The sequence below is a fragment of the Rutilus rutilus genome (genome assembly GCF_951802725.1).
Source record: "Rutilus rutilus genome assembly, chromosome: 9".
Classification (NCBI taxonomy): domain Eukaryota; kingdom Metazoa; phylum Chordata; class Actinopteri; order Cypriniformes; family Leuciscidae; genus Rutilus; species Rutilus rutilus.
Genome location: NC_140223.1, coordinates 21,274,233 through 21,299,324, shown reverse-complemented (window position 1 = coordinate 21,299,324; position 25,092 = coordinate 21,274,233). Strand labels below are relative to the sequence as shown.

Below are 25,092 nucleotides of genomic sequence, written 5' to 3'. Positions count from 1 at the left end.
GGCCTCAGAGTTGCGTTTCCAATCCAGTCTGTTATCTAGGTACACACCCAAATATTTAAAATGATCAACCACCTCCACCTCCTCTCCATGCAGGTAAATGGGTTTTAATGTTGTTTTCCTGGTCCTTCTAAAGTCCACCACCATCTCTTTTGTCTTAGTCACGTTTAAGAGAAGGTGGTTTATCCCACACCACGACACAAAGCGATCAACCAAATCTCTGTACCCAGTCTCATCTCCACCGTTAATATATCCAACAACTGCAGAGTCATCTGAGTATTTTTGAAGATGACAGGACTCTGAGTTGTGTTGGAAATCTGACGTGTACAACGTGAATAGAAATGGCGAAAGAACAGTCCCCTGTGGTGTTCCTGTACTGCTGACCACTCGTTCAGACACACCACCCCTTAGTCGCACAAACTGAGGTCTGCATGTCAGGTAGTCTATAATCCAGGAAATTGTGGAGGTGTCCACCTGCATCACTTGAAGCTTCTCACGCAGCAATGACGGTTGGATCGTGTTAAAAGCACTGGAAAAGTCAAAGAACATGATCCTCACCATGCTGCCAGCTCTATCCAGGTGAGAGTGAGCTCGCTGAAGCAAGTAGATGATAGAATCCTCCACACCCACCCCAGGGCAGTAGGCAAACTGCAGTGGATCAATGAAGGCAGTAACTTGTGGTCTCAGATGGGCCTGAACCAGTCTCTCTAGAACTTTCATAATGTGTGAGGAATAATTCTAATATTTATATTAGTTGTATGCCTGAGATTTAAATGAAAACCACAAAAACCACAATTTTTCCCAAATATCTGCTTCTCTTAGGCTACCTCCCTAAAAATGGTTTAGTCCGACTAAAGTATTTATTAATTTTTCAGTCAGTGACAAACATCAAATGGACCCAATAAAATTGTAAGTCCCATCCCAGCTCGTGAACAGAACCAATCAGAGTTGAGGCGGCAGTGCCTGAAGTTAACGATGAATTTGCTGGAAGAGCAGGAGACTGACTGACTGAAAAATGTCGGGGAAAAGAAAACATAAAACAGGGTACTAGAAACGCCATGAAAAGAAGGAGAGGGAGGCCAGGAGAGTTGTTGTATCCCAGTTGATCAAGACGTTCTAAAAGACGGGTTGTATTGTTATTTCGCTGGGAATAAGAAAACTACCGTCTATAGCAGGGGTGGGCAACTTCGGTCCTGGAGGGCCACTGTCCTACAGAGTTTAGCTTCAACCCTAAACACACCTGAACAAGCTAATCAAGGTCCTCAGGATTACTAGAAAATTACAGGCAGGTGATTTTTTCACGGTTGGAGCTAAACTCTGTAGGACAGTGGCCCTCCAGGACCGAAGTTGCCCACCCCTGGTCTATAGCCCTCCGGGTACTGTCACTTTTCATTATCGGTGCGCACCACAATCGACTGAATGATGACGTGTTCAAAATCCCTGTATTTTTACACTATTGTAAATAGTCACGACGCATTGCATTATTCACCTGACCTGCCAGCTGAAAACATGAATACAACACACTGCACTTGAATGAATAAATTATAGCTTTATTTAATAATATTACCAGTTCCATATTATCTTTATTAAAAAATAAGACAATAAATGATTTAAATTTTTTTTTATTTGACTGCATTCTTGTCAATTTCTAAATGTTTACTTTTTGATTTATGAATTATAACAGACTGATGAAAAAAAAAAACCATTATGTTTTATTTTTAAAATTGGTTTTATTATTATTTAACAATTTCTTGCTTTTTGTTAGTTTTTATTAGTTGTAATTTTTATATAAACATTTAACTTTTAAAATAAAAGGTTTTACAACAACATCACCGTCTTCTGTTATGTGGGCCTCCATGCTCATCTATTGTACAGCATATGATATTGGTGGAGGGTTGTGGGGGCCCACATCAATATTTTTTCAGGGGGCCCCCGAATCCTCTAGCTACGGCCCTGTATATGGCTCATTACGTAAGCTGAATTTGTTTGTGTCTTACATGCATCTGGGGATGTAGTCAGACAGGCTATAGTAAGAAAGTGGCACTGAGCCTGAAAATGCTGCAGCTTATTGGCAGCATAGAGTGTAAAGCACAGGAGAGAACACAGCTCTGCTCCCTGACTGTTTTCCTTATGGTGCGGCTGTGAATGAAAGCCTGCAGCTGGGATTAGCACAGGCTCTCACTATTGGGAGGGTTTTCTGCAGTCGGGTACAGCTTTTCAATGAACACAATTGCTCCTTGGAGACCTAGTGATTTAGAAGTGAATGAATATGCCATTAAGAGAAGTAATCTGGTCTATCATCAGCTCAGTCTGTTTGATGTTACAGCAGCTCAGGGTTGTCATGACATCATCTTGATGGTCAAAAAACATGCGTTTTCCCACACTTGTCTGCGAAAGGATGGATTATCAATCCAGTGCTTGTTTGTATAACTCTTAACTGGCTCTGTTTTTCAGAATATGCTTTCTCATTACATAATGATGGGATTGGATTTCAATAACTGTTGCAGATTAGATCATTGAAAAAACACCTGGAATTTGACAATAATGAGAGGAGCACTGAGTAATATGGGAAAAGAAAAGAAAACCAGACATTGTTATTCATAAATTCACCATTGACAAATATCCAACTGGTTTTAGAGGGCATGTTGTAAATATGTGTAATGTTACATTGAACAACCACTTGGGGATTGAATTCCTTGAAGTTTCACCTTGTGGATTGTGAGTTTCCAACATTACTATGAATGTAAAGGAGTAGCAAAACTCGAGAGCACGTAGATGTGAATTTGAGAACTTGTACAATAAATATTCGTACTTGTACGTGAACATTTCACTCACAGCTCCAATGTGAAAACATGTGAAATAAAAATCTGAAGTTGAATGTTGAAATTTGCACTCGCAGACAATAGTCACAAACCTGTATTCTGAATTTGAAGCTGCAGACAAGTAGTCACAAATGTGTAAAATGCCATTCACTGAAATACAATCACAGACACAAACTTTAATATATATTTGCATTTAATCTTACATTCATATTCGCAGTACAACCTCAATTAGGCACTTGCAACTTCTCAAATCTGTCACTGCAATTTCAAATTTCGCTTTTGCTACTCTTTTCGCGATATATCAGGTGCAAAACTAACTTGTGCACTTGCAACTCAGTGATGGCAAGAGAGAAAGGGGGGCGGGAGCGGGGGTGTTCAAAGGAGCCGTTTTATTGGTTGGTGCTTTAACATGTTATATTAAAATATCTGTGGGGTATTTTGAGCTAAAACTTCACATACACACTCTGGGGACATCAGAGATTTATTTTGCATCTTGTGAAAAGGGCATTTTACCACCCCTTTAATTAGACGCACTGCGTTCATATTCTGTGCTCATCTGCTTTTCTGTAGTATGCATTATTAGTATGATGTTTACTGCGTTTGATAATATAGTTTATTTCTTTTAATATCAGTCTAATGCATTAAACCATGTTAGTGTTTCAGATCGTCCACGAGGAGGCGGGTTTCGTGACATCATCGCGTACAATAGAAGTCCCATTTCATTGGCTAGGCGCCAACCAATAAAACGTCTCCTTTGAACACCCCCGCTCCTGTCTCCCTTTCTCTCTCGCCATCACTGAGTTGCAAGTGCACAAGGACGTAATATATATATATATATATATATATATATTATATAAGCACGTAATATATCGCGAAAAGAGTAGCAAAAGTCAAGGCGCAAAATTTGAAATTGCAGTGACAGATTTGAGAAGTTGCAAGTGCCTAATTGAGGTTGTACTGCGAATGTGAATGTAAGATTAAATGCAAATATATATTACAAGTTTGTTTCTGTCATTGTATTTCTGTGAATGGCATTTTACACATTTGTGACTACTTGTCTGCAGCTTCAAATTCAGAATACAGGTTTGTGACTATTGTCTGCGAGTCTGCAAATTTCAACATTCAACTTCAGATTTTTATTTTACATGTTTTCACATTGGAGCTGTGAGTGAAATGTTCACGTAGAAGTACGAATATTTATTGTACAAGTTCTCAAATTCACATCTATGTGCTCTCGAGTTTTGCTACTCTTTTACCTTCTTACATTTCCCTCCTAAAAGCACAGATTAATAAAAGGCATTGACATGGCATGCGCACAAGCTCCATGCTGTCAGAATGACTGGAGGCCAGCCAGATCAGGAGCGCTAGATCATGAGAGTGTGAGAATGAGATGGCAGAACAGAGCGGGAAGCTACAAAAATAAAAAATAGAGCATGCAATGGTGAAGGTGAGGTATAATTATTTTAGCTAAAGGCCAGCAGTCTTATTTGGAGACTCGGAGACACCGAAAAGCTTTTTGTTGGTCCTGTTCACTTCCTCTTGTGTGTAATTTTGTTATTTTTTATGACACCAGCTGACATCAAAATGAAAGAGTTTGCCTGATAAAAATCCCAAGCTCTGTCTGTTTCTTATTGACCTATTTTAAAATATGATGGTACCAGTATGGTGTTTTGATGATAACACTACATTTTTCTGTTATTATGAAGAAAATAAATAGAAGGTAAAATCATTAGTGAGAGGCGGATGAGTGTGCTTTGAAGGATCGATAATCATTTGTGGTTTTGTTTGCTGTGCATCTGTGCAAAGTGGCTATAATCACCCTCTTTCTCTTTTTTTTTATGTGTATCCCCATCTATCCATCTCATGCTCTTTCCTTAATGGGCTCAGAGAGTCTGTACCGTGTAAGGAGGCCGAAATGTGTCCCTCAGACTAGCATTGACGGAGAGGAAGCTGAGGTAAGATTATCCTTTTTAAATATTCAGTATTCTACTGTTTTCTTTTCCATAATATTGTGCTGTGACTTTTCCGTGTCCCTTGTCCACCAGAAGAAATGTCAAACACATCTGCTGGTGCTGGTGGTTCACGGGGGGAACATACTGGACACGGTGGGCGGCGAGCCAGGTGCAAAGACTGCAGATGTAAACACCCTGTCCTCAGTATTGGAGAAAGTATCTCAAGCTCATTTCCAAGCTGCAGCTCAGCATGTCGTCCTCAAGTTGGTGCCGTGTCCAGCTATATGTGCAGAGGCCTTCTGCCTTGTGTCCAAGTAAGTAGCTATTACTGAAAGCAATTTTTAATGGGCATGTTTTTTTTGGAAATGCGCCATGGTATTCTTTAAAGTAAATACCATTGTGTATATAGGCTATCATCTAATACCGTCACGGTTTCCTTTCAACTGTACTGTTTTGTAACTGGTTGGACTGGCTTTATTTCCTGGCATGGAGGGTTTTGCTCCGTTGTGCAAACACACTATGAAATGAGATCCCACATACATCGATTTTTTGTTCTGAAGTCATGGGAACACCCTTAGGTGAAACTGTCTGAATGCTCAAAACTAACTTTATGGGAAAATGCTGACAGATTCGGAGGCAGTTGTTTTTCTGAACTCAGTATACATACACACACACATACATACATACATACACACACACACACACACACACACACACACACACACACACACACACACACACACACACATATATAAATATATATTACGTAATATTTAATACATTAGAAATAAATCATTTGATAATGAATTAAATATAAACAGACTTATACTTAATATGGCAACTTCACATAATTCACATTAATCCTATTTCAGTATTTTTCACAAATAAGGAAATTGTTGAAAAACATGAATAAAAAGAAAGTAAACACTGTAACCAACAGGGCACTATGTAGTCTGGTGCGCTGGAATCATATTTTTTTAAATAAAGGTAAGGTAAATCTAACTTCTCTTACAGCACAGTGAAAATAACACAAATATGACATTGGACAACTATATATAGCTCAGCATAGTTTGAAATCAAGAATTTAAAGTTTGTCGATCGTTCGTCTCCAGTAAAGCTGAACTCATTTAATTCACACGGACAGACCATAACGCACACAGTAGCCTACACAGGTTTTTATGCAATCTACAAATACACACTTCAGAAGATCTCACAGCTCGATTCGAATAAGTCTGCAAGGTTTGTGAAATTAAATGTTTAACAGATTACAGTACTTCATTTATTTGACATTCCATTACCCGACAAACCTGATTGAACATTGTGGCGAGCACGACGAGGTCGAGGGCCGTGGGAGGACGGCGCGAGGCCGGTGGCGTGATTGATAATGAGCGACACGTGCGCGACGCACCGGTCTCGCATCTCTCACGGAGGAGCGGAAGCATAAAGGAGGAGCGACGACAGTGAAGAGCGAGAGAGGAACAGGCCTGTGTTTTATTTGATGTTGTGTCTTGCCAGCAGTCGTCCGTGAGGGGCTGCTGGCTTTTACTTTCATTTTGTATTTGGTTTATATTTATCATTAAAATATGTTGAATGTTCGCCGGTTCCCGCCTCCTTCTTCCCATAACATCTGAACCTCGTTACACTGGTGCCGAAACCCGGGAGGAAGGAGGGACACGCTGTCGGAGAGCCCTCGCTGCTGGGGGGGATCGCGGTGCTGAGGAGGTCGGGCAGCACGAGGGAGCGATGGCCGCCGATTGCTGCCCGAGGCGATGGTGCTGGAGCGATGGAAGATCTGGTGGGACGGAGAGCTCGCTGCCGTGCTCCTGGGTCGAGGAGGGGTGGCTGCCGTCCGAGAGGGAGCGGAGGAGTCCCGTTCGCCGTGGGCCGGAGCCTGTTGCCGTCGGCCATGATGGGGGCGGAGCAGGGAACGGGAGACTCGCTGCCGGCTGCCCTCAACCGGAGGAGCCGTCGCCGTCCGCCAGGAGGCGGAGGAGCGTCGAGCCGTCCCCCAACGGATGTCCAGTACCATCGCATGGCACCGCGAGTGACTCTCAGCTGGTTGAGGACCGAGCGGCAGTGTGTCCGGGAACCGGAACAAGAATTTTTTTTTGTTTATACTTTTTTTTTTTTTTTTTCTCTCCCCTCTCTCGTCTCTGTCGCTCCTCGTGCTTCCGTTTCCTTTTCCCTCACCTCGTCTATCCATACCCCCAGCCCAGGTACCGCAGCCGCCGTGATCGGTCCCCCCGGGGAGGGGGGGAGGGGGAGTAGGCGCAGTCTCGTGGGTGCCCCCCGGCCTGCGAGGGGCGATGGGGGTATGTGGCGAGCACGACGAGGTCGAGGGCCGTGGGAGGACGGCGCGAGGCCGGTGGCGTGATTGATAATGAGCGACACGTGCGCGACACACCGGTCTCGCATCTCTCACGGAGGAGCGGAAGCATAAAGGAGGAGCGACGACAGTGAAGAGCGAGAGAGGAACAGGCCTGTGTTTTATTTGATGTTGTGTCTTGCCAGCAGTCGTCCGTGAGGGGCTGCTGGCTTTTACTTTCATTTTGTATTTGGTTTATTTTTATCATTAAAATATGTTGAATGTTCGCCGGTTCCCGCCTCCTTCTTCCCGTAACAACATACCTCGTTACAAACATGTTAAAAGCATTGCTGAACTTTAGTCTGGAAAGTGTCTGTTGCTGTTGGTCGCTGTCTGTCGTGAATTGGCCTTAAAAGTCGGACACGCTATCGAACTAAATGTCCCGCTTCCGACAAATTGATCAGACAAAAAAACTTAACGGCCAATGCCGATATAAAAAAAATGGCAAATATCGGCCACTAATTTGAGCAACATTTTACAGATTCATTTCCTCAAATAAGAGCCCATTTAGGGCTCCAGACTGCAACAAATGGGCTCCAAATTCTGCAATGTTTTTTCTTGCTGGTGCTAGTGTAAGCCCATCTAAATCAGTCCAATGGCGGTTTCCGATAGAAGGGTGAAGGTCTCTGCGTGTTACTGTCTTGCCGTGTGGCAAAGTAATTTAAGCTTTTATCTGACTCCATTTTATCACGACCTTGAATTTAAGTTAGATTGGCAATTGGTTATTGGTCAATTACATAATAGTTTAGCAATACATTTGATCTCGCCAGCTTAGGTCACTAAACAAAGGTAATTGCTATATACCTGAGATTGGTCGCATTCACGCGTACACAGTCAAAGATACTTTGGTATAGCCCCCGTGATTGCATACACTTGAAATTAAAGTAACGTTTACTTCAATAGAGGTATGGCCACTACTACAGATATAAGTCAACCAACTTTACTTGTCTTATAATAGCTTTGGATTGGCCATGCAGTGGTTTCCCACATACACTTATCTAAAGTAACATTAAATTAAAACAGAGGTAAGACACACCCAGATTTAGGTTGGTCAAGCAGCACGTTTGCTGCCCTAAATGGAAATTCACTTCTTGTCTTTGCAAAACACGTACACTTGAATTAGTGCCAAATATTAGTCGTCACTAATCTGACACAAAACTTGCAGTAACATACAAATCCATTTAATCTACTCGGGAACAATTTCAGAGTCAGTCAGAATAAAATCAAATGTAACAATTTATTATGTCAGGTAAATGTATCATGCTAATTTCATAATCAGTTCAAAGATAATAAATACAAAACATCAAATGCTCTGGAATAAAGAGAGAAGATGCAAACCTGACATTATAAAATACATAATGCAAATTGTTTTGCGTACACTCAGCATCACGGGCTAGTTTGAGTTTCAAATCGCCCTGAGCCTCTTGTTGCATTTCTTTATATAGACATAAACTTCTTTCACATGGAAACATTTGCTAACAATATGAATTTGCATTCAGAGTTTACACCTTTTGGGAGCAGGATGCCATTTGCCTGGATGGACATACCCTCCTCTGTGTGCAAGTTATCTCTAAACTCTTAAATACCTTATTACCTTTAGGTTTACTTCTTTGGGAATGAGACCTTTGTACCAGTCGCACTGAGACATTTCGAATGATACCAGACATGTGTAATACTGTATGATAATTATTCACATTAAACCATATAGATTCTTGGGTGAATTTTGGTGATCTCAGCATGAGAGAGAAGGAATGGGGGAAGAGAGAAATAGATGTAGATTAGGATGATTCTGAGGTGAGACTTGCGTCTCGAATGGTGCACAAGAGTGAGTTCAAATGTTAATTTCCTTTGGTCTCTCAGAGAGTTGCCCTCTCTTCCAGTTCTTCCAGTCTTACACTAGTAAATTTTGTTGGAGGTCGCACTGGTGCTACCACCACATTGCCCAACTGATAAGAGCTGCCATTTCTGTTCTGTTACTGAAAAACATCAAACGGCAAACTAAACAAAAGCGGAATGAAACTGCGCTTCTCGTTTGAGCTGCTCAGTTTATCAGCTCCGACCAATATTAGACTGCACGGCACGAGTTCAATCACACAACACTGTTACTACACAGCACCAGGAAATCAAGTAAGAAAGCATTTAATTCACTGCAGTATTATCGCTACAAGATCTAGTGTGAAGCATTCAAATTCAGTGCAGAATTCTATGTTATATACTATATATATCAGATCAAAAAGCGCTGACGTGGAAACCAGGAGAAATATTGTGCCATTAACGAACAAGTTATAGAAGGCTTTTCAGTCCATAAATCACCAACATCCACCATGGATTTAATGTACTTTGTTTTTATCTGCATCTCAACTAGCTCAGAGCTTTACTTTCCAAGAAATAAGCATGCCATGTAATATAATAATAATAATATAATATTAGTTACTGCACTTATCAATGCAAACCAATAGTCATTTTATGATTAAATTAACTTTAAAGGACTTTTATGTTGAAGTGTTTTGTGTCCCCCCTGGTCCTGTGTTCATTTCCTGTTTGCCTTCTGCCTTGCTTGTTTCTATAGTAACTCTGATTAGGTCTTGATTGTTTCCCAGGTGTGTCTTGTTTGCTCATCACCCCATGTCTTTTTATACCCCAGCGCTTCTCTTGTTCTTTGTCTAGCTTTGCCTATGCATGGTTGTATCGTGTGTGTTTGTTGCAGGTTCACGGTCATGGTCTATCTTGTTGCTTGTCTAGAGTTATTTCAGTTGTCCTGCTTCAATACATTTTTCTGCACTTGGATCCAACACCTAACAGCAGCCACATTACAGATTTAATGTTTTGAAAATTAGTGTCTTATGCTTACCAAGGCTGCATTTACAGTAAAACGTTAATATAGCAAATCACAATTTAAAATAACTGCTCCAGTCTTCAGTGTCACGTGATCCCTCAGAAATTATTCTAAAATGCTGATTTGGTGCTCAAGAAACATTCTTTATTATTATCATTGTTAAAAATAGTAGTGCTGCTTAAAGGGGATGTCTAATGCTATTACATGATTCTGACTGTTTACACTGTTAAAGAGTTGGATTCTCATGCTAAACATGGCCAAAGTTTTTAAAAATAAATTGGATGTACTGTATGACTGAGTATTTCTGTGCCAAATACACTCCTTCAAGATTCGTGTAAGTTTTGGAAAGTTTTTTTTCCGAGTATGGCCCTGTATGACGTCATAAAGGGCGGGATTCCTTGTATGGGCACTTCTCCCGGAAAAGCGTGCGCACACATCAACCAGAGCGAGAGCAAGAGCGAGCCCATCAACGTGCAAGTTCGGGTTACGGAAGCCGTCTGCAATTCTGCACGGCACACCTCCAGGAGCTCGGCTGTTTTCGGAAAGACTCGGTACAGCGTATCTGTCTTTTATAAATCTGATAAAACTAAAGACTCTTCGGAGATATGAAGGATGCAATACTACTCTATAGGTACTCAAGATTAACATGAGATTGTCAGAAACTGCGTGTGTTATGTCCCCTTTAATATTTTTGTGTTTAGGCCTACTGTGATATATTTTTTCCAGGATTCCTTGATGCATAGAAAGTTCAAAAGAACAGCATTTGTTTGAAATATTATGAATGTCTTTACTGTCACCTTTGATCAATTTATTGCATCCTTGCTGAATAAATTGATTAATTTTTACAAAAAAATTAAAATAACAGTATATTGCAATGTAAATTCACCACCCTTACGGCCACTGCTATTATTAATTGTTCATTTTCACTCTGAAAATTCCAGAAGGGAATGCAGTATTTTAAATGATAAAGTTTATATTTTACTTTAAATTTTCCCTCTGAAAAGTCCTGAAAACAATTCCCTAGGTTAGGGAAAATTTATAATAATTTAACATATTAATTTGCATTGCCTTTTGCTCAGCATCTGTTCATCTCATGCAGGTAGAACAAGGGTTCAAATAAGATACAAAGCTTAGGCTTAATTTGATTTGTTTGCTTGACGAGACACAATGATTTTTTTGTCGGCCCTCTGCCGCTGTTCATTTATAAGGGATGAAGCGAATAAGAATTAGAAGACAGCCCCAAGTAAGCATATAACGCTAATACTTTCTGTGAGAATCAGCCTTTAAAACGAACAGAGTCCTTCAAACCGTAAAAGTGGATCCATCGCTTCAAGGGCTCAGTGGCTCAGGGCCCTTCTGAGTTATTTCTTCTATAGCTTTAGGCCTTTTATATCGGTTTGTTCTGTCTTTGTCATCACCTGGGTAAAGCAATGAAAATGGAGGAGCTCCATAGAGTTGGAACAAACAGAGCAGAAGAGGATCTTTGATCACATGATCACAATCTCTGCCTGCTCCCATGGCGCACAGGGTCTAATAAAAAAATGTCAATCACTGGGGTACCGTGGAGATTAACATGATAAACCCTGTTCATGAGTGACATACAAACTGCATTTGCTCTTTTGCTTGTGATTTTATGGTTCAGTGCTGGAGCTGCAGTGAGTATTAACCAACCTGAGCAAAGGACAAATGGATAGATGCAGAAACCATGACCAGTTTTATGCCTATCTGTCTGCATTTGTCCAGTACTGAGACAGGGGATATAATAAAAGTGATATAATATTGAACAACAGGCTGCAGGGAGAGACAGTAGTAATTGTTGTAGATCATAATCATGCTCCCTGGATACAGAATACACAGAAACACACATTTACACATGCTTCAGAATCATACAATAGGGTTTTCTTTTCATCAGCACGACTTCCTTTTCCTTTCCACATGGTTAATGGAGGCATTAGGCTGTCAGTTTACGCCGTTACTTAGCCCGAGATCAGCCAAAATAACATCAGAAGGCTCTGGTGATCCAGGAAGAGACATGTGGCTGATTTTATCTCCTGCTGTGTCTTGCCTGTTGGACAGCAGCAGCGAGGACTGAACAATGGGGTGAATCTAACGAAACCTGTCGAAAACTTGTGAATTACACACACACACACACACACACATATATATATATATATGTATAATCTATTTGATCTGCTGGTTTTGTCTATTAATCTTGTTTTTTTAATAATATTTGAAAATAAATGGTTTTCAAAACAGATGGTTTGCCCATGTGAAGGTATATTTATTTTAATAATTTTTATATCCTTCCTGCAGTCCACTTTGTGACTTTTGAAGTGACCTTTATTTTCATTATTGATAGCTATTGGTTTAAAAAAAAATTTTTTTTGCCCTAATTTACACTTTATAGCAGTATTTTTGTACAGTTTTTTCCATTTAATCTATTTCTAAAAATCAGTATAATAAAGTTATTGTTTTACTGTAATGAATTTTAAAAACTTCTGTATTATAGTCAAGAGAATCTACTGAGAATCACCATTCAGAATATTGAGAATTGCACAGGAACACTAAAGTAAAACATTTTGGTGATAATTTGAGATAATTGGTGAGAAAAACATAATGGTCCTACAAATTGACATTTTATAAATAAATAAATAAAATTATACAATTTTATAAATTGACATTCAAATGTTTTTCTTTTTTCTTTTTATTTCTTTTTGGTATTAGGGTAAAATATGACCTTGGCATGTTTTTGTGAGAATCACCCAGTCAAAACTCTGACTGACAGACTGACAGACAGTCCAGACGTTAATGACTCACTGCCATGTTTAGAGCCTCTTTTATAGCGCACACATCTTCTGTCAGTAGAGCTGCCGTGCATGTATGTTCTCAGTTCCTCTGTTTAAGAGCTAATGAGTTCCCTCTCCTAATGATGTGTGCTTACAGATGTGGCTTTACAGTATGTGTGTGTGTGTGTGTGTGTGTGTGTGCAGCGTCTTACACACAGAAAACACTCAAACATGCATTAGCAAAGGAGGGGCGGAATGTTATGGAGCTTTGTGTTTGCCGTCTCCACACAGGATTTCCAATTAGCAACTCTGGTAAAAAAGCTTCCACATTGATTTTCTCTCACCAAAGCACAGTGTGCAAGTCAATTCAATACGTGATTCCTGGAGTAAAACAATTTGGGGCTCTGTCACAGCTCAGATAGGAAGGAGGTGTATACTGATTCGTCTTTCGAGGACAGCACCACCTGTGAGCGTTGATGGTGCAAATCTGCTCCATATTCCTCATCTGCTTTGGGCTACAACCTGTAACTCCTTGTTAGTCTTAGGCCTGTATCTTTGCCACTTTAAACATTTTATTATAGGTCCATTTTATTATCTGGCCCTTGATTTTTTAACAGTCTGTGCATTAGTGGAGGAGATCTGATTGGCTTTTACACGGTTGCATCAGTAGGTGGCAACAAGTGACTGTCAGTGATCAACTGATTCATTCAAAGATGCTGATTCATTCAGGCACGAGTGAATCATTGAATCATTTACTCAACCAGTTTGTTGTAACATACTGATTCATTCAGGAATGAGTGAGTCATTATTCACTCAACCAATTCATTTATGTATGAGTGAACTATTTCATTATTTAAATGCTGATTCATTCAGGAACAAGTTATTGAATTATTCACTCAAACGATTTGTTCAAAAACACAGATTCATTCAGAACACCATTACGGTGTAAAATATGTCTGACACTTTATGCTGTACATTTGTTTAGAACTATTTTCAGTGGCAGAGCAAGAACAGAAAAAGCAATAATGTGTATAAAATGTAAGTAATTATATTTACTTTATTGCATAAAAGCTGCATCACTAAGCAGGCATGTTGTTGGTGTTGCTTATTTATGAACTTTAGTTTACTGGTAGTAGGACAGTATTTTACAAATTTAAAGCTATTTTTGTTAACTAATGGATTTGTTTGTGGCCAATGCATCTTGTTAGGTCCCTAACATCATGGAAAGGAAGAGGAAATATTTACCATTTAACAATCTTATGTTGCTTGAGAAATAGAAAGACATAGCTTTGAGATGCATATCTTTTATCTGAGCCCTAATGGTCGGAAGAGAGATCCCATTAATGAGAGCTAATGCTTTATAAACATAAATGAGACTTATGACTCCCCTGCAAATTAGATCTTCGTATGACTTTCTTACATGTAGCAGTGTTTGTGGATGTCTGGTTAGATTTCAGCTCCCACTTGTGCATTTGCAAGAGGTTTTTTGGCAGTCTGAATGTGGGTTATTGATCAAAACTCCTTCCTCTCACCCTCCTCAGCTGGAGTTGGGTTATTTTGAGACCCAGAAGCCATCGCCTGTGGAGCAGGCTAGCAGGGAGTACAGGGGTCTTCATTTGTTCTGAGTAGGCTTGGAAGGTTTTGTCTTTGAAAGAACAGGGGTCACTTCTCCTGTGTCAGTTTTACCAACATCATTAATGAGGGCGGTAGGATTAGTATGCTAGGATTAGTAAGATGTTAGACGGATGGATGGATACATGCTTGTGTTATTGATTTATGCTTGATATTCATAACAGAGAGTTAAATATGTTAATGACTATGGTTTTATATGGTAGGCTTGAAATGTTGAACTACACTACCATTAAAAAGATTTATTATAGTTTTGTTTTTGAAAGAAATTTCTTATGCTCAACAAAGCTGTATTTATAAAAACAGTAAAAAATGTTTTCTATTTTAATATTTTTTTAAATGTATATTTATTTATTCCTGGGATGGCACAGCTGAATTTTTAGCAGCCATTAATCCAGTCTTCATCCTTCAGAAATCTAAAATTCTGATTTGGTTTGGAAACATTTCTGATCAATGTGGACATTTTTTTGTTGCTGATAAATATTTTTGTGAAAACCGATACATTTTTCTTATTTTGGATTTGAATAGTAAATTTAAAAGAACGGCATTTATTTGAAATAGAAATTTTTGTAACATTATAGATGTCTTTACTGTAACTTTTCATCAATTAGTGCATCCATTGAATTAAAGTATTAATTTCGTAAAAATATCTTAATTTGTGTTCCGAAGATGAACGAAAGTCTTACGGGGTTGGAACAACATGAGGGTGAGTAATTACTGACCGAATTTTCATTTTTGGGTGAACTCACCCTTTAAGGGAGGGAAACTAGATCATCTAATCTATATTTTATGACACACAACAAAGTTCAGTGCTCAGAGTTCTTCTTTGTGAATTTCTATCCCTCTTTCTAGCATTTTTTTTTCTGGTGAGATTGTTTTTTACTAGTTCCCTCAGGTAAAGAGCGTAGGCAGCTCAAAAAGACATCTTCTTAAGGTGCTGTTTTTGCTAAGGACATGAATAACACCTCAAATCATTCAGCTTGTTGAGAGGAGGTGTTCTATTACTTTTCAAAGCAATCTGACTTTAAATTCTCACCTAGCGAAGAAGGGAACTGAGACTCGCCTGGGCTTAATGGGCTCTTTTGACTGAAGTAACCACCTAGAACACTAGTATCCACCTAGCACCACCTAGCAACAATATCGGCATTTTGAAACTGCTCAGAATACATTAGCAACCGTATAACTAACACTCACAGAAAATATTTGAAAAAATATTGCTGTATCATGTTAGTGTAGCCTGGAATTAGTGTTTTCTTTATGTAACATTTTGTAACATGGTTTGTTTTTACAGTTTATTGTTGTTATTCTGTCTTACTACAGCCATTTGAATTTGTGATGGACAGCCTACAAAGCTACACTTGAGAGCTACCTATTGAGAGTAAACACTAAAAAGTATCAGAAAGCACAGTCATTACCCTTAAAAATTATGACAGGTTGTTAGACTTCATTACCCAGCCTGGCATATTCATATTAGTGAGGTAAAACAGCACCTCAGTAACAATGCCAGCTGCTAGCATGGACCAAATATTAATTACAGACTGTGTAAATAAATAATAAATTAGGTTAGGGGGCATACTGAGTGGTTTGGAGGTGCTCCTCTCCTGCTGTGGAGCGTGTCTAATAGGGCTGGCCCCTGGTCTGCTGGCTTGTTACTGTAATGGCTGTGTCCTTCTCCAGCTAAGAGAGTTCATGTAAACATGACAGGAACTACTGTTCACACTGGGTCATAGCGCATTAGCCTAGCCTTGTAAGGAGTCAGGGTAAAGATCAGTGGGCAGAGCACAGTTTGGAGGAAATCTTTGCATGTTATCAGAAGAATACTACAAGAAAAATAGCAGTAGATCATAAGAGAGGTTCAAAGGAGAAGCAGACTTTCTCTGCTGAGTAAGATGTAAATGGACCCGCTTTTGTGGAACATTGGGCAATGTCACGAAGACTGATTACAATGAGCTTATGAATTATCATTATAATCAGAGAAGTGACTCCTCTGTGACTTCCTTCAGCTACATAGTTTCCCCCAGACAACAGGATGATAAAAGGAGCTTGACTACTATTTCAGGTCTCCAACAGACAGATCCATTTGGGACTTGTTCATTTCCACTTGGAGGCATCACCTTCAACAGTCATTTATCACAAGTAGCCTGTGCCACACTTCGCCAAGCAACAGCCTATCAACTACACACTTGGGAAGTTTCATGTCTTCGCTCTGCACATCACTGCCATTTTGTCGCCAAGGGTTTGGCACTATTCAGATTAGAATTGAGAATGAGTGTTAAATTCCAAATCAGTACTTGAATGAAATAGAATTTGAATTGAGGTAGCAAACATAATCCAGAATTGCAATTCGAATTTGAAATAAACGATTTAAAATTCGAACTATATATATATTTTTAACTTCGGGCAGTTTGTCAAACCAGATAAAGCCAAATTTGCAAGGCCACTTCTTAGACCACTCATTGGTGTTTCTCCTCAAACAGGTACAATTATTTTGGAGCTCATGCCCCAGCACCGTGTCTCTCTGTCAGAGCCTTCGGGTCACTAATCTCTGTGCTTGATCAATGGCTCTGGGGTTAGCCCAGCTGTTCAAGGTGACAACGGTGGGCCAGGGCGATCTTTCACTTTTATGCTGTGGGCTCATGCAGACTCATGCAGTGCAGCATGATAAAGCACCTTGGCTTGCTCAGTGGTACTTGGACAAGCTCTGTAATTCCTCTTGTCGAGTTGCATCATCGTCATCTCTCCGGTCTGAGTCACGCTTTTTAATCATCTGTGCTGAAAAATCCAACTTTTTTGCGGTTAGCAGTATATTGGAACATGGTAATCCGTTTGTAGCTGGTCTAAGTTGTTTATCAGCTGGTCTAAGATGGTCATTAGCTAGTCAAAGCAGGTCATTAGGTAGTCAGAACTGGTCATCAACTGGTCATTAGCTAGTTCAAGCTGCTCATTATCTGGTATATCAGCTGGTCAGTAGCTGGTCAAAGCTGGTAATTAGGTAGTATGAGCTATTCTAGCTTGTCTAAGATGGTCATTAGCTAGTCAAAACTGGTCATCAACTAGTCTGAGCTGGTCATTATCTCATCCGAGTTGGTTATTAGCTCGGCTGAGCTAGATGTTAGCTGGTAGACATCTTGGACAAACAACAAGTTTGTAACTACTGTAACTACAACTACTGTAATTTAAAGTGGTCAGGCTGTTTTTTTAAACATAGTGGCTGGTTATTTAGCTAATTTCCAACTTGTACCAACTGGATTAGCTAATGTCCAGTTTAGGCCGACTACAATCTGGCTACCTACCATGTTAAGATGGATTTTTCAAACTGCCGTCATTAAACTTGCAGATGTAGTGTTTTGGGAACTAAATCTCTTAAAGTTCGGTAGGGTAGCAAAACAAAAATGTTTTGTGTCAGTTGCTTTGTCACGGGGCCATCAGTATGGACTCTAACATGCTTTTCTCTTCCACAGTCTGAATCCTTATAGCTACGATGAGAGTTGCGTGTCTAGCAGTGTAGACCATCTACCTCTGGCCGCTTTACCGCTGCTCGCCATAGCTGCTCCACACTACCAAGATGCCGTCGCGACCGTGATTTCCCGGGCCAACCAGGTGTACCACAGCTTTCTGCAGTCTCCAGAGGGACAGGGGTTCACAGGGCAGGTGAGTTCAGGAGCGCCCAACAATATTAAGTTGCAGTCTTATTAGCCATGGGCGAAAGGTCCATGCATAAAGCATCGTTCACACAGAAGTCCCTTTCAAACCAAACAGCTTTATGTTGGTCAATGTGGCAAATTTGTGTGATAAATTGAACATGAGCTGAAACATGCATGAGTGAAAACTTTTCCATCCTAATGCAAAACTCCCGATTTCAACTTATTATCAGAATTGTGTTTAACAGCTACTCTCTCAAAATTCTTAATTGTTTGTATATGCATATTCTGCTATAAACTTAAAGTGTATTGTTTCTATTTATATAATCAACAACTTTAAATTAATCATTTTTATTTCTTCATTGTTTTTAATTTGATTGTCTTTCACAATGTTTCATGGGATTGTAGTTCTTTCCCTCATTAAACCTGTTAAATACTTCTTGTACCTTTGTGATTTTGTTGATTTTCAAAAAAATGTTTGCTTCAAATCAAAGTCTCTAAAGTTGTGATTTACCTTGTAGCTGGTTGGTTCAGTTCATGGCTTAAAATCCCTATAGGAAAAATGTATGTAAATTATACTTCTGGAACCAACACCACAAAAAAAGTGGGCAGGCAGTGGTAAAAGTGACTGCATGCGATTGCATCTCAACCCTGAAACCATTTTTGACTGCTTTTCTATGACAATCTAGATTGGGCCACACAGGCAGATGAAGGCAGTCCCAGATCAGTATTAGGAAGGCAAATGCTGTCTGGAGCAGCAGTGGGAAGGGTGTGTGGGTCTGTGACAGGGATAGTGACTCATCAGTGATGAGTCATTCAAAACAGACAAAAAGGAGGGGGTCTTTCCACTCATCTTACTCCATAATCTCACATGATTAATACAATAACACACTCCTGTCAATTTAGGAGGCACAATGATTTCCTAAAGTGGTCACTGCAGTTTATGAGTTGTGTGTCAAGTGTTGACTCTCTAGGGAGCCGGACTATTCAAATAGCATATTAGCCCTCACGTTTTGCAGAAAAATTGGTGTGCTTTTTGACATGGCCACAGCCGTGTAGTTCATTTACAGTGTGGCACGTACTCGTCTGTTGCTGACACTGATAATTAGACCTGTGGATTTGTTTGTTTTTGGAGCATCTATACATTATTTGTGCTCATCAGCATCAAATAGGAAAGTGCTAGAGTTGCCGCTGTGTTATTTCTGTGCAGTTAATTAAACGTGTTATTTACTGTCAGGCTGCACTGTAGATTGAGCTGTCATTATGCAATCTTGAGATTTGCCTGACGGTGTTGATTGCATGCAAAAACACTGCACTGATTCTGACTGAATTAGTTTGTGTGTGTGTTTTGTACAGGTGTGTTTATTGGGTGACTGTGTGGGAGGTGTGCTGTGTTTCGACGCTCTCTGTTTCAGCAACAGCCCACGACACAGCAGCCGACATAACAGCACAGAGAGCTTAAAGGTTTGTTCTTAAACACTGAATCATTCCGTTTTCTAACACATCTGTAACTTCTTTTGTTCTTTTCTTTCTTGTCTTATTGTGGTTCTAGTAAAAAATCACTTTTAGTGGGAATGCACTGTTGACATTATATATACTGTATATAGATATACTGTTATAGTACTGATATATTTTGCAGCCCTAAAATTGAGATCTCTTAGACTGCAATGAGATGTTATTAGAGAATAAATGGAGGCGTTTGCTTAAGTCTTCTGCTTCTCTGTTTTTTCCCCTTGTTAGTATCACATCTTTAAGGTTGTAGATGAGATCTCAACAATGTTGCAAACTCTGCTCATATATGCCAAGATGTCAAAGCCTGAATATTTAATATCTCAATATCCCAAATAATCTGAGCTGTTCTATCCACATTTATTTTATAGCTTTAACTCTGAATGTCGACAGTTGTCTCATTATCTTTTTCTATCTCTAAATGCTCTGAGACAAAGTCGATGAAACATCACCAAGAGCTCAATTTAGTCCTCTGAGCTATGAAGGAGCAACTTCTGAGCAAATTCCTGTGGGTTGTTCAATCACATTTCTGTGATCTTCAGGGAGCACAGAACATCTGTCACACCAGGCAGACTATATCTGACACTCTACTTCAGCACTCGCTTATATTATTTTCACAATTATATAAACAATGACTTTATTCAACCTGCTGTCTCACTTTTTCCACACACTCAGGATAACCCTGAGGTCAGTCCGAGCCTGAGCTCCAGCAAACGTCTTAGCAGGAGCAACATCGACCTATCTGCCCCCAGTGAGACCCGGAACAGGAAAACTCCACTCAGCCGCAAACAGAGCGACTCGTATGATGGAGACTCTTCTGGCAGCCAGCACCACCCATTCCTCAGCAGGTACAGCATACAAGAACAGAGACCAAATGCTGTTTTATGATGCTGTAACTGTAAGTGAGTGTTTCTATTGCAATATTTTCAGAGACAATCCCTGAAGAGGCATTTTCAGCATTGCTCTTGTTTTTTTGGAGTAGTCTGACATGTTAAAGGAACACTCCACCGTTTTTTGAAATAGGGCTTATTCACCTTCTTTCCTACATTTAGATAGGTGGGCAAATGCATTTTTGTCTCAGTGCATGCATTGTTTTAGTTTGACAGGGTCAGCGCTAGCTTAGCTTAGCATAATGAATGGAATCCTTTGTTGCCAGCTAGCATGTCCTGAGTAAAAGTGATATATAAAAAAAAAAAAACACCTAATTACTTCTTGTGGCCTGCGTATATTAAGGACTATATTAGGGGGAAGCACAGGCGAAGCACTGCTACTTGGGCGTGATATCTCTGAGCCCAAGTAGCAGTGCTTCGCCTGTGCTTCCCCCTAATATAGTCCCATGTCAATATCTGCATAGGAAATCGCCTAGTGTTAATCTGCATCGCTATTTGTACTCGTTGTAAATACGCAGGCCACAAGAAGTAATTAGGTGTTTTTTTTGTTTTTTTTATATTACTTTTACTCAGGACATGCTAGCTGGCAACAAAGGATTACATTCATTATGCTAAGCTAAGCTAGCGCCGACCCTGTCAAACTAAAACAATGCATGCACTGAGACAAAAATGCATTTGCCCACCTATCTAACTGTAGGAAAGAAGGTGAATAAGCCCTATTTCAAAAAACGGTGGAGTGTTCCTTTAACATTGGCCTAACCAATAGCGTGAGTTTGAGGTGGGACTATGTTTTTGTTCAAACAATGGCAAATTTAAAATTATTTTTGCAGCAGATCAGCATCCTTAGTCATTCTCTATATTTTGGAAAATCAGTGAATGTACTTCTTTTCTGGTACAAAGAAATCAGAACAAGATTACCCAGATGTGTCCCGCTGGCCAAGCCATCCATAAATGTGTCACTCTTTTTCCCATTTCTGTTTATCAATATTGGCTGCTCGATGGCATGTTGCGTGCTGCAGTGCTATTAATAGTCACAGCTGCAGTCAGTGTGCAAGTACTGTATGAGAGAATGAGGCGCAGACTGAACGATGCCTTTTCAATAGAAGTTGCTCAATGCCACGGCGGCAAAGGTCCAAACATCCAACTGTTTATCTTCTAAATGATGCTATTTAGGGTATTGATGTGTCAAGAGAGATTTCTCAGCACTGTTGTTGTCACAAACCTTCAGCACAGCTCTTTTATTAAAATAGTTCCTAAAACAGTAGCATTCCGTGTTTTTACCCTCGATTAGAGCTAGCAATTTATGTCATGTCATTGTGCATAAAATTACATATCAAATAAAGTAGTACTTGTGCAGATTTGAGGTAGGGTTAAGCTGTGTCATGTCGAGGGGTAAATTAAATAAATAAATCAAATTTAAACACAAATAAGAATAAATACATTATTTTAAAAAAGCTCTTTGCAATTTCCCAAAATCTTAAATCCTATAAGCCAGTCAGGAAAATATAATATTGTATGATATTATAATATAAAATTATAATCAATATATTTATTCTAAAAGTTTTAATTTTTTAAAACTATTCATTTACAGTATTTATGTATGTATTTATTAATGATGATATTATACTATTATCCTGAATATTTTAATGTTGTGAAACAATTTTCAACACATTTTGCATATATATTGTAATTTGTAATATTAAACTTCAGTTTTTTTAAAATATTCTAAATGCAAATATTAATATTATATATTATACTGTAATAATCAGTATATTTTATTGTAGTGATATTTTCAACATGTTTTTGACTTAATATTTCCTGGATGCAAAGCTTTCTAGCACAATTAGTTAAGTAACTTGCACAACTTATGCGGAAGCATCTGGCACACTTTACCCCTCAAGTGTCATTTTGGGAAAAGTGCTTCATTTGATGCTTAATCTTTTGTCAAATGTGACATGATATATGTGCAACCTATTTTTGTATATTTATATGTATGTTTAAATTAGGGCTGTCAAAAGATTAATCGCGATTAATCGCATCCAAAATAAAAGTTTGTGTTTACATAATATATGTGTGTGTACTGTGTATAATTATTTTGTATATATCAATACACACACATGCTTGTATATATTTAAGAAAAATGTGTAATTTATATATATAAAAAAATTATATTTATATATAATATAAATTATATATAAATATATACAGTATATGTATGCAAATATTTCTTAAATATATACATGCATGTGTGTGTATTGATATATACAAAATAATTATACACAGTACACACACATATATTATGTAAACACAAACTTTTATTTTGGATGCGATTAATCGCGATTAATCTTTTGACAGCCCTAGTTTAAATATTTTGATAAATTTGCTGTTAGCTCAAACTCATTTTATTTATATATATAGAAAATACATATTGATATGCAAAAATAAACAAAAAAAGTAGGGGTTTTTTTACAATAAAAATGCTTGCTTTAGGGCACCATGGTGCTGGTTGGCCTAGTGATTGATATTGATGATTGATCTAGCGACCTTCTCATTACCAGCTCTTGCATTGCAAGTTATCTTACCATAGATTTTTATATCTTGGACTTTGTGCAGTTACTATAGGGCCGCTTAGAGAAATGCCGGACAAAAGCACTGACTCTCACCCAGGACTGATAGCGCTGGATGATTGATCTAGCGACCTTCTCATTACCAGCCCTTGCATTGCAAGTTATCTTGCCATAGTTTTTTATATCTTGGGCTTTGTGTAGTCACTATAGGGCCGTTTAGAGAAATGCCGGACAAAAGCACTGACTCTCACCCAGGACTGATAGCGCTGGACTGGAGGGAGACTTATCACTTAGCTCATCCATACCCCTCAGCTGTACTACATTTCACTCCCAATCATCTGTCCCCGGGGCCCTGTACACCCCATCCTTTTCACACTCAGTCTGAGGTGAGATAGACAGTCAGAGTCTTTAAGAGCTTTTCTGTCATCACTTGTAGAGTGATGATAATAAAGACAAACAATGTGCAAAAAGAGTGGAGATTTGAAAGGCAGTGAGGAAATACTTATTGACGGTCTAGCAGAAAGATTCTTGCTGTAATCCATTGGGGTTAGATACAATTTTATATCAGGACCCGCATTTCTTTTTCTTTTCATTTTTCAAGGAAAACTGGTTCAGACAATTTGATTAAGAAATAATTGTTGGATTTGCCGAAGCCAAAACCAGGTTTTGACAACAGATAGTCAGAATTTAGTAGCAAGTAAACTCTCCGTGAGCACAACTGTGTGTTGTGATTAGTTTTTTTCTGGGTATTTTGGCCGACTTAAACAACTCCCAGAAAGTTCAGAGTCATCCAAATGTAAAAACTCTGTGGCGTAACTTTTGAAGTAAAGCTCATCTATGTGTGTGTATTCAGTTTGATACAGGATGGAACAGACCTGAGGCCAAGCAGCAGCACCAGTATAATGTTGAATCCAGGTCGCTTTGACTTTGAGGTGTCGGATTGTTTTCTGCTGGGCTGTCCTCTTGGATTGGTGCTAGCCATGAGACGCACTGTGCTTCCCGCTGTCCAGGGTTGGTGTAAAAATTCTCCAATTAATGACCAGAACACATTGTCCTCTTGATACACTGGCAGACATTCCCATTAGATTGTCCTCCTCCTCAGTCATATTTACAATTAATTTAGTCATGTCTATCTTTTCTTTTTATCCTGCAGTGTCTCAACTCCGGCCTGCGTGTTCACAGATCTTCAACCTGTTTTACCCCTCCGACCCATCGGCCTCTAGACTGGAGCCCTTGCTACACTCCGAATTCCACAAACTGCCTCCGTTCCCTGTTCCTCGCTACCAGCGCTTCCCTCTGGGAGACGGCCGCTCCACCCTTATCGGTGAGTGAGATATCCCGTTGAGAATCAATTAAACTGTTCAGCGCTAAACCACATGCACAAATAAAGCACAATATTCACTCATTTGTTCCTTTTATTATGTTTCATAATTGCTTTGTCACAGTAATGCGCTTATCTTAGGCTGCCAAATGATGTGCTATTTTGAGGAATGATTCTTGTTCGGTTGTTAACAATGTTTTCTTGTGAAGAAACTACAGTCTTTCTCACTGGATTTTTTCGGTGACTTCCTTTTTTCGTATGCATCCTTTTCCTGACAGATAACCGCTAACCTGAGCACTGCTGTGCCTTACATTATTTTACTCCGTGTCAGATTCCCTGGAGCTTTACCAAGTTCTGCAGGCTGGTGTCTCACCCTGTAATGAGGTCCTGATTTATTTAGAGCATACTTTATCCTGCTTTGCAGACATATTTAATTGGTGTATGTCATCCATTTTAGGCTCATCCTATATTCTACACTAGGCCTAGAACTAGAAGTAACAAAGTAAACGGAGAACTAAAGTGAAGCGAAACTAATAACAGTGGCTGAACTGAAACAAACATAATCAACAAAAATAAACATACTAAGATGAAAACATTGATTTAACATAATGAACTGAAATAATGTAAAGTAAACATCTGAAAATCTTGAAGATAACCTCGAGAAACAAAAAACTCTACTCCAAATATGTTGTGTAAATAAGCTGTTTTAAAGATCATTTGGCACGAAAGCAAATATATACAGTATTAGCTGTGCAATCTTCCTGGAAAAGAAGGGAT

General features: G+C 39.2%; 1 protein-coding gene across 5 annotated transcripts in view; it reads left to right on the top strand.

The window, feature by feature from the left end:
- Nucleotides 1–25,092, top strand: part of pitpnm3 (PITPNM family member 3) — an 89,397-nt gene that overhangs the window by 44,532 nt on the left and 19,773 nt on the right. For 4 of the 5 annotated variants that reach the window (XM_084419500.1, XM_084419496.1, XM_084419497.1 and 1 more), the window contains exons 4-10: nucleotides 4,707–4,774; nucleotides 4,865–5,085; nucleotides 17,849–18,038; nucleotides 19,385–19,492; nucleotides 20,213–20,385; nucleotides 23,848–24,005; nucleotides 24,148–24,318. In XM_084419500.1, coding sequence (XP_084275626.1) covers nucleotides 4,707–4,774; nucleotides 4,865–5,085; nucleotides 17,849–18,038; nucleotides 19,385–19,492; nucleotides 20,213–20,385; nucleotides 23,848–24,005; nucleotides 24,148–24,318 — 1,089 coding nt within the window. The remainder of the gene's footprint in view (nucleotides 1–4,706; nucleotides 4,775–4,864; nucleotides 5,086–17,848; nucleotides 18,039–19,384; nucleotides 19,493–20,212; nucleotides 20,386–23,847; nucleotides 24,006–24,147; nucleotides 24,319–25,092) is intronic. The other variant, XM_084419499.1, reaches the window with a different exon arrangement.